General features: G+C 47.3%; 1 protein-coding gene across 6 annotated transcripts in view; it reads left to right on the top strand.

The window, feature by feature from the left end:
* The window catches only part of LRCH3 (leucine rich repeats and calponin homology domain containing 3), a 1,351,362-nt gene that overhangs the window by 790,236 nt on the left and 539,818 nt on the right, over positions 1-21,308 (top strand). For all 6 annotated transcript variants that reach the window (XM_069617579.1, XM_069617576.1, XM_069617577.1 and 3 more), the window contains exon 10: positions 14,581-14,657. In XM_069617579.1, coding sequence (XP_069473680.1) covers positions 14,581-14,657 — 77 coding nt within the window. The remainder of the gene's footprint in view (positions 1-14,580; positions 14,658-21,308) is intronic.

The following is a 21,308-nucleotide window of genomic DNA, read 5'->3' as shown; positions in this document are numbered from 1 at the left end:
ATGGCCACTGCCCCCTGCTCCGAGCAGGGTCATGCCTCACCCAGGACCAGCCTGTCCAAAGAGCTGTCTTCTAAGTCCTTAATCTGTGGGGGCCCAAGACAAGGCCATGAACCACAAGACTGGAGTCGCCGTGCAAGCAGGGTCATGCGGTGGACAGGGCGTGATCGACGGACACCCGCCTTGATTGCCAGCTGGCAACTGAGCTCCTCCACGAAAAGGAAATCGTCCAACCTGGTTAAGCTGCGGGAGAAACCAGACAAACCACGGAGAGAGAAGAAAGTCGAACTGCCTAAGAAGGCCCTTTCGGCGCAGGATAAGTCTTCGTCGACGATGGAGCTGGTGGTGGCTGCTCTTACAAAGGCAAAGGGGGCTGACCATGTGAAGGTCGCCCCTGCAATGCAGAAGGTGTCCCTGCAAAACCGCTGCAGTGACTTTGGCAAAGTCTGCTTGCAAGCTGGAAGGGGATGCCATCTCTGAGCCTGGTTCCTACTACTCAGGGTAGAAAAATGGGATGGGGGGCAAGGAGGCCCCGGATCAGCCCCAGCCCGTGTCCCGGGCCATGGAAGTTTCGTCCACGAACAGCATGGATCTGGAGTCCTTAAACATGGTTCACAAGGACATGGAAGATGAGGAGGAGGAAGACTACTGCGCAGGGCCTACTGTTCCGATAACGCCAGCTCAGGCAAGGGATGTCTCTCTGGACATTCTGTCAACCCTCCACACCTTGGTGTCGGATATACAGAGGAGGTTGCCAGAAGGCCCCGTCCCAATGGTCCCCCAGGCCTCCGAGCTGACTATCTTGTCGCAGCCTACGGCGTCCCCATCGGGTAAGGTGGGGTTGTTCCATTCCATGATCGCCAGAGCCTCTGAGCTGTTCCAGCTTGTGGCCAAAGAAACCAGGAAGGAGTGTTTATTGTACCAGAGGCACAGGGCCAAGAGGAAGTTGATCATGGCGGGTCCCCTTATGGACGAGGTGAGGGAGGAGGGCATGGACCTCTTGAACAACCCTTGCACAGCTCTGGCTAAACGGGATAGGTTGGAGAAGTACCGGGTGCCGGATTCAGCACCCAAGTGCCTGAGGTTGAAATCATTGCCGGATTCAGTGTATTCCGCGGCCGCGAGCAAACGGTCAGCTAACCCGTCCTCGTAGTCTTCAGTCCCTCCGGACAGCTAGGGGAAGAAGATGGACGCCATGATAAGGAAGGTGATTTACACCACAGTGTCTTCCATCAAGGCGACCAACGCACTGGCGATCCTAGCCATGGAACTACAGGAAGGTGTGGTACAAGTTGCGTCTGATTTTTGAGTTCCTCCCTGTCGACAAGAAGGTGGAAGCCATTGCTCTCGTCCAGGAAGGTGAGTTAGCAGCATATCACGCGTTCACAGTGGCGCTGGACATTGACAACGGTATTCCGGCAGATGGGGAACAGTGTCTGCCTTCGTCGCCAAGGCTGGATGAAGCTAAGAATTTCCACCAGAAGGTACTGGACATGCCTTTTGATGGAGATAACCTTTTTTGGGAAGGTTGTCTAAGAGGCCCTACAGGCCATCAAGGTGGATACTGAGACGGCCCGTTCCCAGGGCACCCTCCAGCAGCACTACTCTTCTTTTCACTCATCCAGAGGAAAGTTGAGCAGGTCTTCGACCGGTTTCTCCTCATCGTACTGTCAGCCTTCCAGATCCACGACTCAAAGCCTACGGAGGCTGCTCCCAGGCCTATGGTGGCGGAGGACAGCAACATGTTGCCCGCAGGGCGTCGGTGCAAGCCTGATCCGGCCCTGACGTTTGGCCCCCACCCGTCCTCCCTGGTGGGATGCTGGCTGACAAGGTTCGTCAGTGAGTGGGAAAAGATTACCACCGATAGATGGGTGCTGGATGCTCTCACCCAAGGATATACCCTGGAGTTTCAGCACAGGTGTCCGCGGATCCCTCTGGTGGTCTGTCAGTAGCAGCACATCCCTCAGCTCTTAGAGTAGGTACGGGCCATGTTGCGAAAAGGGGCAATCGAGCTAGTTCCCGCAGTGCCTCCAGAGTCTATTCCAGATACTTTTTGGACAGAAAGAAGACAGGGGGCGGTGGATTGGAGGACCATTCAAGACCTACGTCGTCTGAACAAGTACCTCAAGTCTCACAAATTCTGGATGGCCATGTTGCAACATGTGCTCGGCCAACTGGAAAGAAAGCTGGACCTGGAGGACGCCTACTTCCATGTCCCCATTCACAGGAAGCACCGGATGTTTCTACGCTTCGTAGTGCAGGGACCGCACTACTAGTTCAAGGCTCTACCTTTCGGCTTGAAGACGACCCCCAGAGTGTTCAGGAAGTGCCAGGCACTGGTGTCGGCCCATCTGCGTCTACAGGGGATGCACCTATACCCATACCTCGACGCCTGGCTCATCCATGGCCTACTCGCGAGAATGGGCCGTGGGACACAATGAGGCAACCGACAAGCTGCTGGCGGATCTAGGATTCTCATCATTTATCCAAAGTCCTGCTTGACATCATTGCAAAACGCGCTGTTCCTAGGAGCCAGACTCGATACGGTTTCCTGCCTGGCTTCACCCTCGAAGGAGAGGCTACCGTCCATTCAAGGAAAGGTGCAGCAACTGTTGGTGATGAAGACGGCCACGGTGCGAACCATCAATTCGTTGCTCGGCATGATGCCAGCCTGCATCTACCTCATCCGGCTCTGCAGGTTGCAGATGCGTCCTCTTTAGGAGTTCTTGGACGCTCGCTGGATACAAGCATCTGGAAGCTTCACGGACATGGTCACGCTGGACGAGTTCCGTAGGGCGAGAAGGTGGCGGGGCGTCCGCTTCAACATCGCCTGGTGCACAGGGTTTCAGAACTCTCCATTCCAGGAAACTAACCACGGATGCTTCCCTGGAAGGCTGGGGAGACCTTATAGGGCGTCTGCACGCCAGAAGCCTGTGGTTGCCAGAGGAGAAGGGTCTCCATATCAACATCCTGGAGCTACGGGCAGTGAGCTAGGCCCTGAAGTCATTCCTTCCGTCTCTGAAGGGCAAGGTGATGAGGATCTTCACAGACAACACCACCACAATGTCCCTCAAGGGCTTTCATCTCGGCTGACGTCATAGTCGAGTACATGTACCAGGCGCTTCACCCGCTGGCTTCAGTTACATTTTTCTGCGAATGTGATTGCTTGGAGAATTACGGCGCGCTTCAGTTTTCTTTGTAAACGTTTTGAATATGGTCTTGTCTTCAGCTCTGAATACTCCGAAGACGGGCCTCAAAAGGGCCTAAAATACAGCACCAAAATGTCCTTCACGAACCTGCATGATATATGCACGTTGAGCATGTAACTGTCGATCAGGTCATTCGATGACAGGTGAGGCCTTTAAAAGAGCGCAAAGCTGAAATATCCGGTAGGATTGTCCCCAAATCCCTGTACACTCCTTCGAAATTTGGGTCATCCCACGAGTCGAGAAATTCCTCTCCTCATAAAACAAAATTTAAAAAACGATCCCATTTGACAAGCAGACACTCCTCGTCATCAAAATAAATCGAAGAGAAGGAGCAGATCACCTTCTTCCTCCTCTTCCTCAGTTGAAAGGAGCGTAGTCTGCCCAACTACATCCTCCTTCAAAGATGAGTGGGAACTCTTTAGAAAGAAAATTGTTAAAATGTTCGATGAACAGGCCTCAACCTCCTCCAAAGATAACAAAAGTGGCCATGCTACGGTCGATGACAAGCAAAAGGCAAAGGCAAAACCCTCTGTGCCCTCGAGTCTGGGTAATAAGCCTAAGACTTCTCAAATCTTCGAGTCTTCGATGAGAAATCGTCAAAGAATCCATTGAGTCAAGGGTTGAGTCCCTCAATGCAGTGCAAAGTCAAGTCGTCTATTCCATAGACTTCACTGACGTCGATGCCGATACAAAAACATTGACGCCTTTACCTAAAAAAAGTCAGGAAACTGTTTAATACCTGTGCCAAAAAAAGGATTTTTTCAGGTCCTTGACATCAATATGAGGGATATGAAACAACTGATGAAACCCCTTCAATTGGATACCCTCAGTATTCATAAGAAAACTAATGTCCCTGAATGTTTCATTTTAGAAGAGACCAGGGTTAAGGAACTATATGACACCCTACAGACAGATAGTGGAGTTGACACCTCCCCAGAGCTAGATTTTTGAAAAGCGGACCCAGCATTTCATGCAGATGCATCATACAGAACCCTAATGTCCAGAGTGGCAGAATTCCTAGGATGGAGTAGACCAGCTCCTGCATTTGAACAAGATTACCGTAAAGATATATTGGACAAAGGTCCTCAATATGACCCTATACTAACTTTTCAAGTGGCACTCAAAAAAAAAAAAAGGGTTGCACTAAATTGGGTGGCTCCAGAGTTGAGCCCTGCAGTAAACAAAAATCGGACAAAAAAAATACATGCCATCGGTATCAACCCTGGCTACCTGTGAATACATCAGACTCCGGAAAGTCTAGTAGTGCAAGCAGCTACATCTAACTTCAAGCAAGCTCCATACCCAACCATACCCCCTGATAGTGATGACAAACGTGTTGACTCTTGGGCAAAGATAGTCTTTTCTGATAGCAGCATGGCTTTAAAGCAAAGTTCATTTTCACCCTGTGGGACTGCATAGCGATGACGGCTGGTCACATCCCTGTAGGTGAGGAAAGAGATGGCGTTGTGAACCTGATAAGGTATGGCAAGGAGGCCATGTGTTTGTCTCTGCTTTCAGGTCAGAACACTGCTGACTGTGTCAGCAGGGTTATAGCGGCAAGCACTTTCCTAAGCAGATTTGCGTGGTTGACGAAAGCCTTGAAAAGCTGCAGACTTCAAAGGCGGCACCTAAGTCCTTCGGTGCCGCCATCAGGCAGCCACAGCCTTTTCTCCCCAGCGGATCATCTTGGAGGGGTAGGTCTTTTCACTACTACTCAGTTGGAAGAGCCAGAGGACAGGCTGGTCGGAGGACGGAGAAGATTCCCTCGTGGTGGACGAGGGAGAGGTGCAAAGCCCACCCAAGTAGCGATGTCTTTACCATCAGCTGCTGCTTCAGCCACCTCAAAACCACTCAGGTCTTCACTCCGACACCCCGGTGGGAGGCAGATTGTCGGAGCATCTGAAAGAATGGCAAGGCATTACTTTGGATGCATGGGCACCTGAAAAAGTAGCTGAGGGTTACTGCCTCCCCTTTATACAGAAACCTCTGGGTCATTCACCGGGACGCCATTCGCTACATGTTCCAGATCCATTCCTGTTGCTGGAAATGGTGACCCTGCTAGAGAAAGGTGCGATAGAACCACTACATGTGATGGAGAGGAACAGAAGATGGTATTCTTCCTATTACCCAAGGAGGACGGAGGACTAAGACCTATCTTGGACTTGAGATACTTGAGCAAGTTCCTCAGGAAGGAAAAGTTCAAGATGGTCACACTTTCCAGGATTGGATGGCATTGTTGGAACTTAAGGATGCTTACTTTCATTTGCCAATCCATCTCAAGCACAGGAAGTACCTGAGGTTCGCCATTGGCGATTTTCATTATCATTTTTGAGTTCTGCCAATTGGGCTGACCTCAGCCCAAGGGTTTTCACCAAGTTAATGGCACTGGTGGCAGCAAGTCTCGGGAGAGGGGATCGATGCATGTCTACCCCTACTTGGACGATTGACTGGTCAGGGCACGCTCACCGGAACAGGCCCAATAACATCAGTATCACCGGCCACTCCCTCCACAGACTGGGCTTCTCCCTTAATTACAAGAAGTCACACATGATACCATCTCAGAGTCTCCAGTTCATTGGAGCAGTCCTGGATGCACCCTTGTGAAAAGCCTTGCCACCTGAGGTGAGGGCTCAACACATTTTGTTGATGGTCACCAAATTTGAGTGCCCAGTGTCTTTCAGCCTTAGACTTTTTGAGGTTGCCCGGCCTCATGGCATCCTGCAATTTTCTGGTGCAAGAGGCTTGCATGAGAATGAGATCACTTCAATGGGCTCTCGGGACACCGTGGTTCTAATTCTCAGGCAGGATGCCAGACCTCCTTCAGATTCCGAGCAGTCGCAAAGGACCATCTGTGGTAGGCCTGCGAGGACAACATTCTGAAAGGAGAACCTTTTTGGCAACCATGGCTGGAGATAACAGTAGTGACGGACGCCTCACTCACAGGGTGGGGAGCCCACGCCAACGATCTGACAATCATCGGTCGTTGGTCTCCATTAGAGTCCAAACTACACATCACCCTTTTGGAGCTGAGGGCAATCAGACTAGCGCTGAAGGCCTTTCTGCCCTCGGTGTGGGGGAAGAATATCCTGATAATGACTGACAACAGTGACCTTGTTACTACCTCAAGAGAGGAGGCATAGGATCACTACCCCTGTGCAAAGAAGCAATGCAGCTCTAGTTCTGGGCAATTCAATAAGGAATCTCTCTATCGGCAGTTCACCTTGCCGGAGAGAAGATCACAGCGGCAGACGCTCTGAGCAGGCTTTGCAGTCTCCCACGAGTGGCAACTAGCTCAGGAAGTCCTTCAAGAGATATTCACCTTTTGGAGAACCCCTCAAGTGGATCTGTTTATGACCAGTGTCAAACGGAAGTGCGAACGATTTTGCTGCAGGGAATTTCCTCCAAGAGGAGCTCTAGCGGACCCGTTCGTAGTGGACGGGGAGTTTCCACTCCTGTGTGTGTTCCCACTCCTGTGTGTGTTACCACTAATGTGCGCATTTCCTCCAGTCCCCGTCATTCCTCACATGATCAGGAGGTTGAGAAAGTTGGGCCAGGAGGACGTGGTACTCGGACGTCCTGGACATGTCCATCTGCCCTACAATACCTCTTCCACAAAGAGAGGACCTTCTCTCGCGAGAGGGGGGTCAGGTGCTCTATCCAGAGGTCAAGACACTCTGCCCTCACGCATTGTTTCTGAGAGAGTGAGATACAAGAATTGGGACCTCCCATATGATGTAATGGAGATTTTGCTTTCGACCAGAAGGCCGCCAACAAAATCCTTATACCGCTGCCATTGAACAAGTTCTGCAGCTGGTGTAGGGAGAAAGATGTGGATCCTTTTCAATGCAATACACCCACAGTGGTGGTGTTTCTACTACATTTGGCAAATCTGGGGCTCCAGATTGTAACAATCGAGGCTTATTTAGCAGCGCTTTCCATATTCAAGCGCACCACGGAAGAGGCATCCTACTTCAAAATACCCTCAAACCAATTCCTTAAAAGACTCACAAATGTGTTTCTTCCTACACCATTCGAAATACCAACTTGGGGACCTTAACTTGGTTTTAACGTTTTTGACATGCGTTCCTTTCGAGCCACTACATTTCTGTCCTTTAAGAATGCTAACTTACAAAACTATTTTGTTAGCGATAACATCAGCTCGAAAGGTGATTGAGTTGCAGGCATTAGCCTGTAAACCTCTGTTTACCACCTTTTACAAGGATATGGTTGTCCTTGAGGTCAAACCCTCTTTTCTACCCAAGAATGTATCGGATTACCATTTAGCACTGAAAATTGTGCTTCTGGCCTTCTATCCTCCCTCTTCTCCTGGCAAGGAAGAGGAAAGATTTCATAGACTCGATCTGAGGAGAGCTTTAAGCTTTTATGTTTCAAGGCTGGCAAAGTTGCGACAGCGCGACCAACTTTTCATTGGTTATACAGTACACAGACTAGTTCCGTCAGTTACCAAACACTCTATCCAGATGGATCATAATGGCTATTTCGGAGTGCTACAGGCTAGCTGGGAAAGATCCCCCAAAAGGTTTAAGGGCTCATTCCACTAGTGGCATGGCCACTTCCTCTGCCCTTCCGAGGCAGCTACCTGGTCCACCATCCACACATTCACAAAACATTGTTTAGACACCTAACAATGAAGGAAGATTTGGGAAGGCAGTTCTATGCTCCATTCTGGACACACATTAACTCTCAAATTCTTACTCCCTCCTCCAAAAGAACCTAATACTGCTTTGGGGGTCTATAATATGATGAGGAATACGTGGGAGGTCACAATCCATTCAAAGAACAAGTTACTTGCCCCTGGAAACATTCTTTCGACTGGATGTTCCTCCCATGTGCGTATTCCTCATTGCCCTCCCAAACTACCCCACTGTAGAATTTCCGAGCTTTAGACCATGCGCTCCTTTATGGTCTGATATATTAAAGGCACTTATCAAGGGTGGTAATTCTGCATATGGCTGGCGAAAAAACAGATCTGAAGCCAACGGGCGCTGCGCGTGTCAGATGTACTCAACAATGACGTCAGCTGAGATTGAAGCCCTTCAGGGAAATCGAGTCGACCGGCTCGACGCACAGCGTCCTCTGGCGAGAGAAGAAGAAAAAGATTCCGAAGCAGCTGAAGCTGGAAACTAATATATCATAAGATGAGGAATCCGTGGGAGGAACAGTCAAAAGAACATTACAAGGGGTAAGCAACTTGTTCTTCTAAGGGATTCCGTCCCACCACAGATTCCTCATCTATGATATTCTATCTCCAGCGCAGCTTAATTTAAGAAACTATTCCACTGCAAGGAGTCTCACCACAGGTCTGCATCTGCTTCCCTAGTCACTTCTACAGGCACAGGATATGATGTCTGAGCCAGTGTATATTGAGGCACTATGCCCCATGACTTGAGTTATTTGTTTTGCGCACTCTATTTGCTTTAGGTACACAGGTACTTGAGTAATTGCTGTGTAATTATGCAAAGGCTTCTGGCTTCAAGCCCTGCGCGGACTGCAGCCGACATATTGCTTTTCGTTCCCCCAAAGTGTTGGCCTTCACTGTCTGGTGAGAAACACGATCCACAGGACTGTGGGTATTGTCAGTCGATTCAAAACTCGTCACCTTTTTCCACAAAGAAAAATATACCAATATCTCTTCCGAGGTCTCTGAATGCCGAGTAGAGGTCTTAAGACTGGTTGCAGGTCCATGTAAAGAATAAGAAAAATAAGCACTGCAAAATGTGTCATTGACTGAACAGCTCCTCTTCACACCATTCTTCTTCCTTATCAAACAAGTGGCGTGACCACTCCAAGGACTCCTGTGAAACTGCACCTCAGGTACCTTTGCCCACCCAATCTACCAACCCCGAGGAATGGGAGGCTTTCAGTAGAAGATGCTTGACATCTTTGCCAAGGCCACAGCGGTGCCGACAGGACTCGCCGCACTTGGGAAAGGCTAAAGGAATCCTGTGAAGAAGAGCAACTGCACGCCTAAGGGCTTGGCCCGAGCTCCTGTCGATGAAGGTGTGCCCCTGCACTGACTAGCTTCATCCTCTGTCGAGCGGTTGGCGCTGGTTCCTTCTGCCTTGTAACTCCTCTGGAGTATGCTGTACTTCCTATGGGGGCGTACCTCTTGAAGATGGGAAATATTCGATGACGACAGAGTTCCTATCCATTTCTTGAAGGAAGCCAGTGGTCTGGACTCGCCTGCAGAGTTGGATATTTACCAGTGCCGACTCTGAGAAAGCCACCGCCTTCATTCCAAAAGCAGATGGCCAAGGTGGCGGAGACACTGGGCTTGTCAAACCCTTCCATGCCAAAAGTTCAGTTTGAACTTTTGGGCATTATAGGTGAAGGTCCATGAAACGAGACACAGTGGCATTACAGGCTCTGGTATTGCAAGCATGGGAAAAACCTACCTCTGTTCCAGCATTTTACTGGGACCTGGCCAAATGGCACCCTGCAGCACCTCCATACTCGGCTTGTCTGTCAACCCTCATGTCTCCTGATAGCTTTGTAGTGCAGGCTGTGACTGCCAACCTGAATATGTCCATGTTACCTTCTCTGTCCCCATACATGGAGAGCAAGAGGTTGGATGCATGGGGGAAGACTATTTTTGCCTCAGTTCGACAGTCTTTGAAGTGATCGAGCACCTACCGAACAGATGAGGCCTTGATCGAGCATGGCAATGAAAGATCCTGACAGATGTATTGGACGGGCAACAACTACGTGCATGATGGTCAGGCGACACTCTTGGATGAGGACCTCAAGGGTTCATCCAGGATGTGCAGGCAAAGCTCCTGGATACGCATATTGATGGGCATGACCTTCTTGGGGGTAAAGCCTGACTACTCCTTAGAAAGGTTCCAGTCATCTAAGGCCACAGCTAAGTCTTTGGGTCTGGCAGTACAACAACCTTCTGCTCCCGCTAGAAGGGATAGTGTTATGTCCACTGTGGACAAGGTCAGGTGCCCTTGGACAAGCAGCAAACATGCAATTTCCACAGGGGTAGAGGAACTCGGAGTGGTGGCATCTTCTCCTCTGTGGTGCCCTCTCCCACCCCAGGTGCGAAGCTCCTTTGAAGGTGATTTCCTTTATCAGTACCCAGTGGGAGGGAGCCATTTCCCAGTTCAGTTTTGAATGGTTTCAGACCATGTCAGACGCTTGCGCCTTACAGGTAGTTCAGCGGGGATATTGTCTCCCGTTCACTCAACGCCCTCCAGACCGTCCTCCTTCCAGTCCTCTTTTGCCTCTGTACCCTCTCCTATTGAAAGAGGTTTGTCGGCTTCTGGCGAAGGGCACTATAGAACTGATAAAGTGCTTTGAACAATGCAGAGGCTGGCATTGAGTTTACTTTCTTGTTCTGAGGGACGACGCAGCCTTTCTTGGATCTGAGGAATTGCGTTGGTTCTCTGGAGACTACGCCTGTTTGGGTCTACATTGATTGTGATTGGCTGCTGAAAGGCTGAGGTACAAAGATTGATTCTTGTCGGTTGACGCCCTGGATGTACTCCTTTCTGCTTTGTGAGCCACGTCTGAGTCCATTTATGCCTATAGATGGTGTGAATTCGCAGCTTGGTGCCAGGAGAGGTATCTGGACCCTTTCACCTATCCTGTATGCTCTGTTTTCCATTTTTTGATTACCTTGATCTGGATGGGCTTGCAAATTGGTACTGCAAATGTACCTGGCAGTTATCTCAGTTTTCAAGCTGACCCTTGAGAATGGCTTTTTCGAGCGGATTGGGTCCTCCGACGTATTCCATATCTATGACAGTAATCACCACAGCTGTGCTACTTCGGAAAATCTTTCTGCGTCATGCGTCGATGACGTCGATACGCCACCCTCGAGGACCTCCTCAGATGGCCGACGTCACTGGATGTTATAAGTAGGACGCACGACGCCCGTAGCCTCGGTTCCGTTTTTTCCGCGAACGTGTTCGCTTCGGGAATCTCGGCGCACCTCGACTCTTTGGAGTTTCTATTGTTTCTCGGTTCTTCGAACCTGTTCGTTTTGTGAAGTTTCTTCTTCGTGAAGGATGTCTACCTAGTCTTCTACCCCGCGTCCGGGATTTAAGAAGTGCGGGGACTGTGGGTCCAAGATGTCGGTTACGGACTTGCACGACGCCTGCCTCTGTTGCCTCGGGAGGCCCATGACACGGATGACTGTGTCAACTGCCAGTCGCTCACGTCTAAAGCCTTGCAAATTGGTACTGTATAGGTACCTGGCAGTTATCTCAGTTTTCAAGCTGACGCTTGAGAATGGCTTTTTCTTCACAATTCTCACTGTTATGCATTTTTTTGCGTGGATTTTGCAATGAATTACCACCATGCTAGTTGGTGCTTCTTGCATGGTATTTAAATAGTGTTTTAACATTGCGGGAGCTCCATTTGAACCCTTGCATTAATGTGCTTTTGGATTGCTTGCCTTTTAGGTCATTTTCCTGTTTGTTATCTCGGTGAGGTGGGTGGGTGGGTGAGTGAGCTGCAAGCGTTCAGTTAAAACCCCCTGTTTGTTTTTTCCAAAGAGAAGGTGACATTGGCCCTGAGACCTTCCTTACTTCCGAAGTTGGCCTCCAACTGGAATCTCTCTCGAGATCCATCTTCAACTTTTTTTTCACACCCGCCTCCCCCTTCCAAGGCAGAGGAGAGATTCCATGGACTCGACCCTGTGTGCTCTCAGCTATTACATCGCCCAGCCAGCTCTTTGTGGGTTATGCTGGCAGGGCGGTGACTAAACGGACAATGGATCATTCTCCATCTCTGAAAGTTATGATCTGGCTGGGAAAGAGTGGCTGAATGGTCTCTGTGCTCATTCTAGCAGAGGTGGGGCTGTGGGGAAGTCCCTGTTTTAGAGATTTGCCATGTGGCTACATGGGCTTCCTTGCACACGTTTGCCAAACATTAGTGCTTGTATTCCTCTTTCGAGGCAGGACGCTCGCTTCAGCAGGGTTGTCCTTGTTAGGAAGATTTTTCAGTTTTATGTCGATTCTCCTTCACCTGTGAGACCCCCAGCACTTTTTGCTGGACCTGTTTTATTCTCCGTGTTCATGGTTGAGTGAACTTTTTCCGCCACTCACCCCTTTTTTTGTGTCTTTGCATACCTTATTTTTAGAGTCATACTTTCCTCTAATTTTATAAGCATCTGTAATTTACGTTTACAGCACACAGCACTTTCTGTGCAGTGTTGATGGGGAGCCCCCTATGGCTCCGCTTTTTATTTTATTCTCCTTGTAAGAACACATGTTGCCATGGGCAGAGGGACCCTTTTTATCCTCTCTGCATTTTACATTGTGAGATCACCACACACCACCTTATGTGGACTGCTGATTGGTTACACTGTGTCCCCTTTCTCACTGCTCCCGTATATCTTTGCTGTTAGTGACCAGCATAACTGAATGGCTGATAGCAGTGGAGGTGTTCTTCCGAATTTTGTGCAATGGTTACCCGCAGGCTGTTCACAGCCCTGGTAATGGACAGAAGGGACACCATTGACCCAAAATAGTGTTTTTATTCTTTTATCGCCATTTGTTGTGTGCTTGTCCTTTCCTGGTCCTTCTCCCCTTATGAGTGGGGGAGGCCGTGGTTTAACTTTTGTCTTCAGCAGGAATTTTTTGTGAAGCCCACCAAGGCTCCAGAGTGTCTGAAAACAGGAAACTAGGAGGTCACCACCTGTAGCTACTTCCAGCGACTGGAGATGCCTGCTGAGTGACTGGTGCTGTACAGACCCTTTCTTCCATGCGACAGAGGGACTCTGAAGAGGACCTAGTCTTCCTTTGGGGACTGATCGGGGGACACCTGTACTTCATCTGGAGTCCTGGAGAAGGTGCCACAATCACAGAGCTGCAAGAAGCAATGAAGAATCCTTTGCTGGGAGCCTTTCCACTCAATCGCTGCTGCAAAATCCCTCACTGTGTCCTATCTCATCTGAAGAACAAGAATTTGGTGATCCGGTCCTGTAGCTGCTGCATCGTGAGGGTATCGCCTGCATCATCTTCACTACTAATACTTACCCAGAGTGGTTCAGATAGTCCTGTGTGGCTAGGATGGTGATTTGTACGTTTGGAAGTTCACCCATATACTTTGGCCCAGGCCTAGCGCTGGTGTGCATTGAGAGAGCCTTCTCCGAAGTCCCTGAATCTTTTAACCCACAAAAACTGCTACTTATCTGCTACAGCATATTTTCACAGGAACTCTTTCTACAGCTTGTGCCTTCCCTTTTAACCTCCAATCTGACCCCGAAAGAGACTCAGAACTAGATAGGGAAGGACTCCTAAAGCCTAGGCTTTGTGAAAATATTGCTAAGTAACTTAACTTGTGTTGGTTTTGTTTCTGTCATAAGGATCTGAATCAAAGTATTACGTTATTCCTCACCTTTTGCGTACTGCCATTCTGAAAAGTAATTGCCAAGTTCATACTTAACTTTCAGTTATGTCTACTATTCTAAAACAGAACTACAAAGTTTTGTACAAAGTGGTTTTTACGTACCTCGAATGGCATACTGCCATTCTATAAGTCTTTTACACTCTGGTTTTCTTACCAGAAGTATTGTATTGGTTTTATACTGTTTTGTTTATGATGGTACTGCATGGTATAGAGGCCACCATTTATGGGCTTTTAATTAACAGTGCAATTATTTGATAGGATGGCTTAGCCAAAATAACATACAGCTAACACCACATGGATTCCCAACACGATTTCTGCACGAATGAACTAACCTAGTGACAAAATAGGACCATAAGAGCTTCCAAGGGCAGCACACTATACAATTTTTTGCAACTGGATGGGGGTGGCTTCAGTTTGATATCTGTGATAGCCAACGACAGTCAAAAAAACAAAAAAGCCAGTGTAATGTGTTTTTATTTACAAATTGATGTTTAGGGATCACATGGTTGCCTAATGAGCTTTTTCAATGTAGGGAATGGTATGTGAAAGTGCAAGCAGTAGTTCTTCCAACATTTGCAGAGAGGCCATGAAAAAAGCAAAAATCATGCTATTTAAGACCCAATGGTATAACATGAAATGTTGCTTTCCCTAAAATATTCTCCCATTTTATCGCACCAGTTTACGTCTCTGCAGTGCGCATTTTATTTTGGCTAACAATAGTAACTACTGCAAAAATGGTACATTGCCACATTTCAAGTGTGGCAGAGGTGGACTTCAGCAAGTTGTTCTGCTATTTTTGTATTCCACGTTTCAGTAAATAATCACAACTTTGACATGTGTGCTGATGTAGATTGTAAATGTATTTGTGATGCAAGAATACATGGGTCATTTAGTGAATTAAGATGGAAATCATCTTTGCATTGCAACATATATATTCGCCATAACACTCTGATGGAACCTAAATTACAAGCAAAACATTATTCCTCTGTTGCAGGGCTCACCTGTGAAACCAACACCCATCAGAGAGTGTCAAAGGACAGACGAAACAAGGAGATATTCGTATCAAAGCAGGTTGGTCTGATGCTGGAAATGCATTGGAGGGACATGGCCTCCATGTCCTTGTCCTGTGCTCCTTTTTCATGTGTGTTCTGTGTTCTCTGCACAGGAATACATAGGTGACTCCTGGCAGTGCAGCTCTTCCTCTTTTTGCTTGTCGTGAACAGACCCTTGGGATACCCTTGTGACACCCATGGGTGGGGGTACAACCCTGTACCCCTATTGTATGTTTTTGGTCACCTGTGTGTGTGGCCCACAGAGCATGGTATGGGATGGTAGCTTCATGATGAATTTGACAGTTGCTCGGAGTATCCTCCATTTTGGGATACCCAAGCCCTGCCATTGGAATCAGTTGATTCCTGATAGGAGACAAGATCGCCCCTGTGGCCTCTTGCTTTCTATTACCGGTTATCTCTCTCCCCCCCCCCCCCCCCCAAAGACCTGGGAAGCCCTGACTCTGTCCCTTCCCCTGTCTGGTTGTTGGGTGGAAGTTCCATATATGGTATTGAGGGGAAGTCCAGGCCATAAAATAAGCCGGTAAGATAAAGATAGCTCAGTCGGTTGAGCGCTCGCTGCTGCGATCTGAGCGTGATCTGCAGGTCGCAGGTTCGAATCCCGGCAAGGCCAACTCAGCTTTTCATCCTTCCGAGGTCGATTGAGTACCAATTTCGGTTGGGTGATATTGTATGTAAATGTGCTCTGTAAAGCGCTTTGGATGAAGGCGCTATATAAATAACACATCATTATCATTATACTGGCTGGAGCCTTCCCAATGACTGTATGTTGTGGGTAAACCCTTTGGTTGGGACCTGGGTGAATGAAGTGTGTGACCAATATAAGTGTTCACACTTAAGAAACTTCTTTGTTAGAGTAAAAGTTTTGAAAGAGCAACGCGCCTCTAAATAAACTTACAAGCGTATGTGAATGCACTGTGCCGTGCTAGAAAACACATGTTGGACCACAATGGATCATGTGTTTGCCGCTTTCTAGATGAACAGAAACAGAATTTTAATGGATTTTCTCTATTAAGCGGGTGCAGAATGTTAAAACGAGGAAAAAGAAGAATGGTGGAATATTCTTCAATCAATTTCTCAATTTTTCTCTCTCAATATTTTCGTTAAAAAACAGGGAATCCACAGAGTTGTTGTATTGGGGATTCAAAAACCAAATGCACTGACTCAGGTAGTCTTGTTGTACTCTTGGGTCAGGTCATTTTATAGCCGACCGGTTTCTGTGGTGAAAAGTGGTTGAACCACATTCATCAGGGCTTAAAACATGGGCCAGTGAGTCAAAGCCCTCTTCATTACTGTTGCAGCCTTGTCTGCATTAATGTTCCTCTACCTGTGGGGGTGACAGGAGGGGAGGGGAGGGGGAGAAGAGAAACAGGGGAAATACCCAGATTACAATCTATGGTGTGGTAATTACATAACAAATTGCACACATGGTAAAGGATGGAAGGGGAATCTTACACTATCCATGTTGCTGGTTGCGCACGGAGGGGTAACAAGCGGCCTGAGGCCTAGGGGCCAAGAGACAGTGTTTGATGTCGTCATGTTTTGTGCATAAACACAATAGCTTTGATGCATGCTAGTATCTGTCATTTTGAGAAACCAGAGATCGTAGTTAAATACACTGCTGGAGTGGCCGCCGATGGCGTGCCTGCTCCTATATGCAAGTACACTTCGTGGGTGGGATCCGAGCTAGCGGACCCGTCCGTACGCTCATCTCGAACGAGCGAGGCCCGTCTCCCGCTGGTCGGGGACAACACCTGCTAAGTCAGCAAGGGCGTTCGCAAGGGCTTACCTGCTGCTTGAGTCTGGGTCTGGCGAACCGCGCGCAAGAGCTTCTCGACGCTGCGGCTTGCCAGACCCTTCTGTTTATTGTTGCCATGGCGCCAGGGTGCGTCACGTGTGTGTTCCCAAAATGGCCGCCCCAGATGGAACAATGGTCCTCCATTTTGGGGACAGGCCGAATTCGGATTGCATACTGCCGCCATGTGTGCGATGTTGCTCATGGGGGTGTGTATGGAACGCCCCATATGACATGGGCTAAAAGTGACAGTAGCATCAACTAACTACAGATTAGTGTAGAGGGGGATCACATGTCTGGCAGCATGAAAGGAGTGAATGACTTTACACAAGACATCTAGCATATAAATGTATAAACAACATATGAATATGTGAACAACAAAGTAGAGTGAACACATCTTGTTCGTAGTGTAGCCAAAGTTTGCCAACTCGTTGACTCATTCAAGCCAGTTTTGTCAGTTTTTAAGCGAAAAATCCAAAGTTGCTCTCTTCTGACGAGGTCATGGATGTTGCCACCCCTCGTGGGTACTTTTATCTTCTCAATGATAGACCATGTGAAGTCCGTTTGTGCTTTAGTTCAAGGAAATGTGTCACCACCGGGGCAGTGGTTTTTGCAGTTCGTATACAGGACCTATGTTTGGCGAGGCATGTTCTAATAGGTCTCATAGTCATGCCCACATATTGTTTATTGCAAGGACAGGTGATGACATAAATGACGTTGCTATTGTTACAGTTTGTCAAGTTCTTTTGTGTCCATGGGAAATTTATTTAGAGACACGTTGCTCTTTCAAAACTTTTACTCTAACAAAGAAACTGTGTGTTTCTTAAGTGTGAACATTGAACTGGGTAACCCATAGTAGGCAATCCCAAAACGGTCCTTGTTGTTATATGACCAATATAAGTTTCATGTTATGGGTTTCTGGTGTATAACACAATGAATGAGACAGTCCTGCCCGAAACTGGTATGAATTCAGGTGGTATACTGAAAGGCTGGGTGTTTGCCCCAATCCATATTCCTTGTTGTGAGAGTCTGGATGGAGAAGAATGGCCTGAATGCACTTTGAGCCTGATTGGCTGCCTTCCTGCATGAATGCCCTTCTGAATGATTGGCTGCCTGAGCTTGGCACAGCAGCGTGAATGAAAGACGGAACAATATATCTGGGGACCTCTCACTGACTAGAATCGTTCAGAAGCTGAAGTCGAAACTTGATGCTTTAACCTTAAAGCCCAGCTGGAAGAAGGCTTTGCTGCTGCTTTCCTTCGACGCAATACAAAAGCTGTCGTGTCTCCAAGAACTGATCCAAGAGAGGACCTGGCTAGGAGACCTCTTCCCGAGCTATGAGGTACCATCGTGCACCAGCTTACCTTCACCAAGGCTCCCTGGAAGTCGGTCCTTGAAAGGCTGGCGACCAGCAACGAGGACCGCCGAGTCATCTGAAGTAAAGTGCCTGGATGTTGAGGCCGTCGACCATCACCGTCGACCAAGGTTCGGAGGACTGCTGTAACTTCGTCGAACGGAGCCGCAACGCTCCATTGCCTAAGAAACTTTGAAATCAAGGACTCCCTTGCTCATCACCGCCGACCGCTTTGTCCCTCCAGAGAAAGTTAAGGTCACCGGCGAACCAAGGAGAATCCACCGGTGGGTTTCCCGCCACCCGTAGTCCACAAAGACACAGAAGATCGTAAAGCTAGCTGTGTTCGAGTCCCGATTGTCGATGCCAAAGACCCGACGCCCTTGCTGGGTCTACTTTCTTTATTGACCCTGCTTTGTGGCAACAAACTCTCGTCATCAAGGTGCACCGCACGCCTCATTTTTGCAGGACGTCCACGACCGATCCTCGACGAGCACCGTTGCCTTAACTACCTTGTTCACCATTTCTTTGTGGAATCTCGACGACCCGTGGCTACTGCCTTAAAGGGAGTTCACTCGAGGGATCCGTCGACGTCCCATCAAAGAACTCTGCAAAACCAGGTACATTGGGGGAACCAAGACTATATTAAACAATATATGAACTGGGCTTATTTATACACTTTATTTACAGGTTGCCCAGGTGGGGGGGATCCTCACACAGAATTGTGTCTAGTGGTAGGGATCCAGTATTCTGCCATTTGTTTAATCCAACTTGTCTACCGACATAGGTCTATTGTTGAGTCAGTGTACTATTTGATTTGTATGCCATGGAGACTGTCAGCAGTTGGTGCATTTTAATGGAATCCAGAGTTAACTTTGGTACCACATAGACATTGTAGATATTTACCATTTTAGTATTGCCAAAGCACAGAGTGTTGTTTATTGTGTATTTATTCTGATCCTTATTTATTTAAAGAACTATATTATCACTAACATAGTGTGTGGGCTTGGAGACTACACTGTACTTAAGAACCAGCCCGCATCACCTCCTGAGAGCTAAAGCTTTGATTGATTGTCAATTGCTACCCTGTCGAGAATCTTTGCTGGGGTGCTATTATGGAAGTAAACGGACACCTTTCCTAGGAGACCAAATATTTTTTAAACCCCTCTATATAGACCGTCCAGTTTATAGCGATTTTGTGAGTGCAACAAAAAAGCACTAAATGTGTCAAGTTTAAATGTGCTGCATATTTATTTTAATGCTGCTAAAAAGGCGCAAAAGCATTTGGTCCATCTGCTACTAACTATAGCTAGGGTGATCGACAAAGCCATGTCAATTTCTGATCTCCGGTACCAACAGGCACCAGTGGCTGAAAGGTGGACACTTTTTATATTCTGGAACTCAATTTGTGAGAAATTGTTTTCAATCCAGTGGCACAATAAGGGCAGTAGAATTTGAATTGCTGGTTTAGTAGCTACGAAGTATTTTAAATATAAATCACACAATTTCTTCTACATAATTCTTTTTCATACAGTAACATTTTGAAATCCATGACAAAATATATTTTGTGCTGTCCTGTTTATTGCTGAAAATGTGCATGTTGGTCCTTGCCAGTACCTTCCCAGTTCTAAGAACTTGATGTACACTTTCTCCATGTATTGGCCACAAATTGTGCTTACATACAGCAGTGTTAAGTAAAGGGTGGTGCTGAGTGGTGCAGAGTTGTGCAATCTGGCGTTTGGCAGTCAGTCTTTCCACTGTGACTACTGCTTTTTTTTGTGTGGAAAGGAGTCTCTGCATAAAACCATGGCACGCAATGCGGAGCGTTCACAGTGCTGAGTGGTGCACAGTTGTGCAGTCTGGCAGTCCGGCAGCGAGGCATGAGGCAGAGAATTAAATAATCGGCCCCAGACGCCTGCCGGGAGTTGGAGAAATTTGAGGAGTCGGAGGTGCGGGGTTCAGCAATGCAACAAGAAGGTGGTGAAACTGAAGAGCAAGGTAACGCATTGGAACACAACACTATTAACCTAACTGAAAGTAGACCTAATGGAAACTCAAGTAACTTAGTACAGCCACTCACCACCCCTGATAACACTCTCTCACTCTGAGGGGAGAATGGACAACAAATCTCCCTCCCTTGAACAGCGAGGGGGGGGATAGAACCCGACAACCATGCCCGCTGTCCCTGAAGGTGTGTAATGGGGCCAGCACAGCGCGCTATATAGACAGCGTACAGACGCAGAATTTGATTTCTCCACCGGCTCACAGCTTAATTTCAAATGCAAATCTAAACTTTAACAGAACCGCCATGATAGGGGGAACACCTATCACCGTGGCTGAGTCCAACAGGGAAACACTGACAGCCCTACACACCGACTCATCGTATGAGGTAATTTCCCCCATGGACCCTACCAAGTACTCTGTACATGTCCGGGACACTACAAATTCTGGGTAACCGGCGTGCATTACATAGTCCTTGGAGGCCCTGAAGACCCTGATGACACCAAAGGCTGGGAAGGTTCACAGTGAAGCGCCTACTCTACGCCGATGACGTAGTCCTATTGGATCAGACACCAATAGGATTGCAGACTCTGGGCACTGGAATACTCAACAGAACTTTAAAATAACGAACACATACACTTTTAAAGGGGACAGAGTCTCTTATATTTTTATCATCTCATGCAAGTCCTTTTCACCTACTTCATAGGGTCTGGATGTGCTTTGCTCAGTTGCGCGGCACTCTTCTTTCTGTTTAAAGATTTTATTAAAGTAATATAAAGGCAGATAATACAGAAACCTTTAACCATTTTAATACATAAATGGTTTCATGTACCAAAACTTATATAATTGATACAGAATACGTTGAATATGCTAATTCTATAATCCATAAATGAATTTAACAATTAATACAATAAGACTATGACATTAGGGGTATAAAAACAAGGTGACAGGACATAGGGCAATAGGGAAGGGAAATGTAAGGGCATAGGTTGTAGTCAGTTACATATGAACATTGAGATATTCCAATAATTTCATTTTTTGTCAAATATATGTAAACAATCAAATGTAATAGCATAACATTTTTCTATCCAATGGATTGAGAAGATAGAATTCACCAAATATTAAGTGATAGATTGGTAGTAATCTTCAAATTACATGTAATATTTTGAAAGGCAGTATTAATCAAAAAGTTAAACAGGATTGATCAAATCTGGCTGGATTGGTAATATGACCAATCATAAGGTTGGCCAGAGTTAATGGTTCTGTTAAATGAAAGATTGATTGCATGCATGACCAAATCTTGCACCAAAAAGCATGAACATATTTACAATTATATATCAAGTGAATAAAATCTGCATTAGGTTCAGAACAAGACCAACATTTATTGGAGTAACTATGAACAGTTTTTGCGATGCGCGTAGGAGTTAAGAAGGCACAGTGAAGTATGAAATAGTTTGTTTGTGTAAGGTTGGAAGCGGGAGATTGTTAGGGAGAATTCTCATAAA

Source organism: Ambystoma mexicanum, chromosome 10 (genome assembly GCF_040938575.1).
Source record: "Ambystoma mexicanum isolate Mex_15411 chromosome 10, UKY_AmexF1_1, whole genome shotgun sequence".
Lineage (NCBI taxonomy): Eukaryota > Metazoa > Chordata > Amphibia > Caudata > Ambystomatidae > Ambystoma > Ambystoma mexicanum.
The sequence above is the reverse complement of the archived record's forward strand: the minus strand, read 5'-3'. Positions and strand labels throughout refer to the sequence as shown.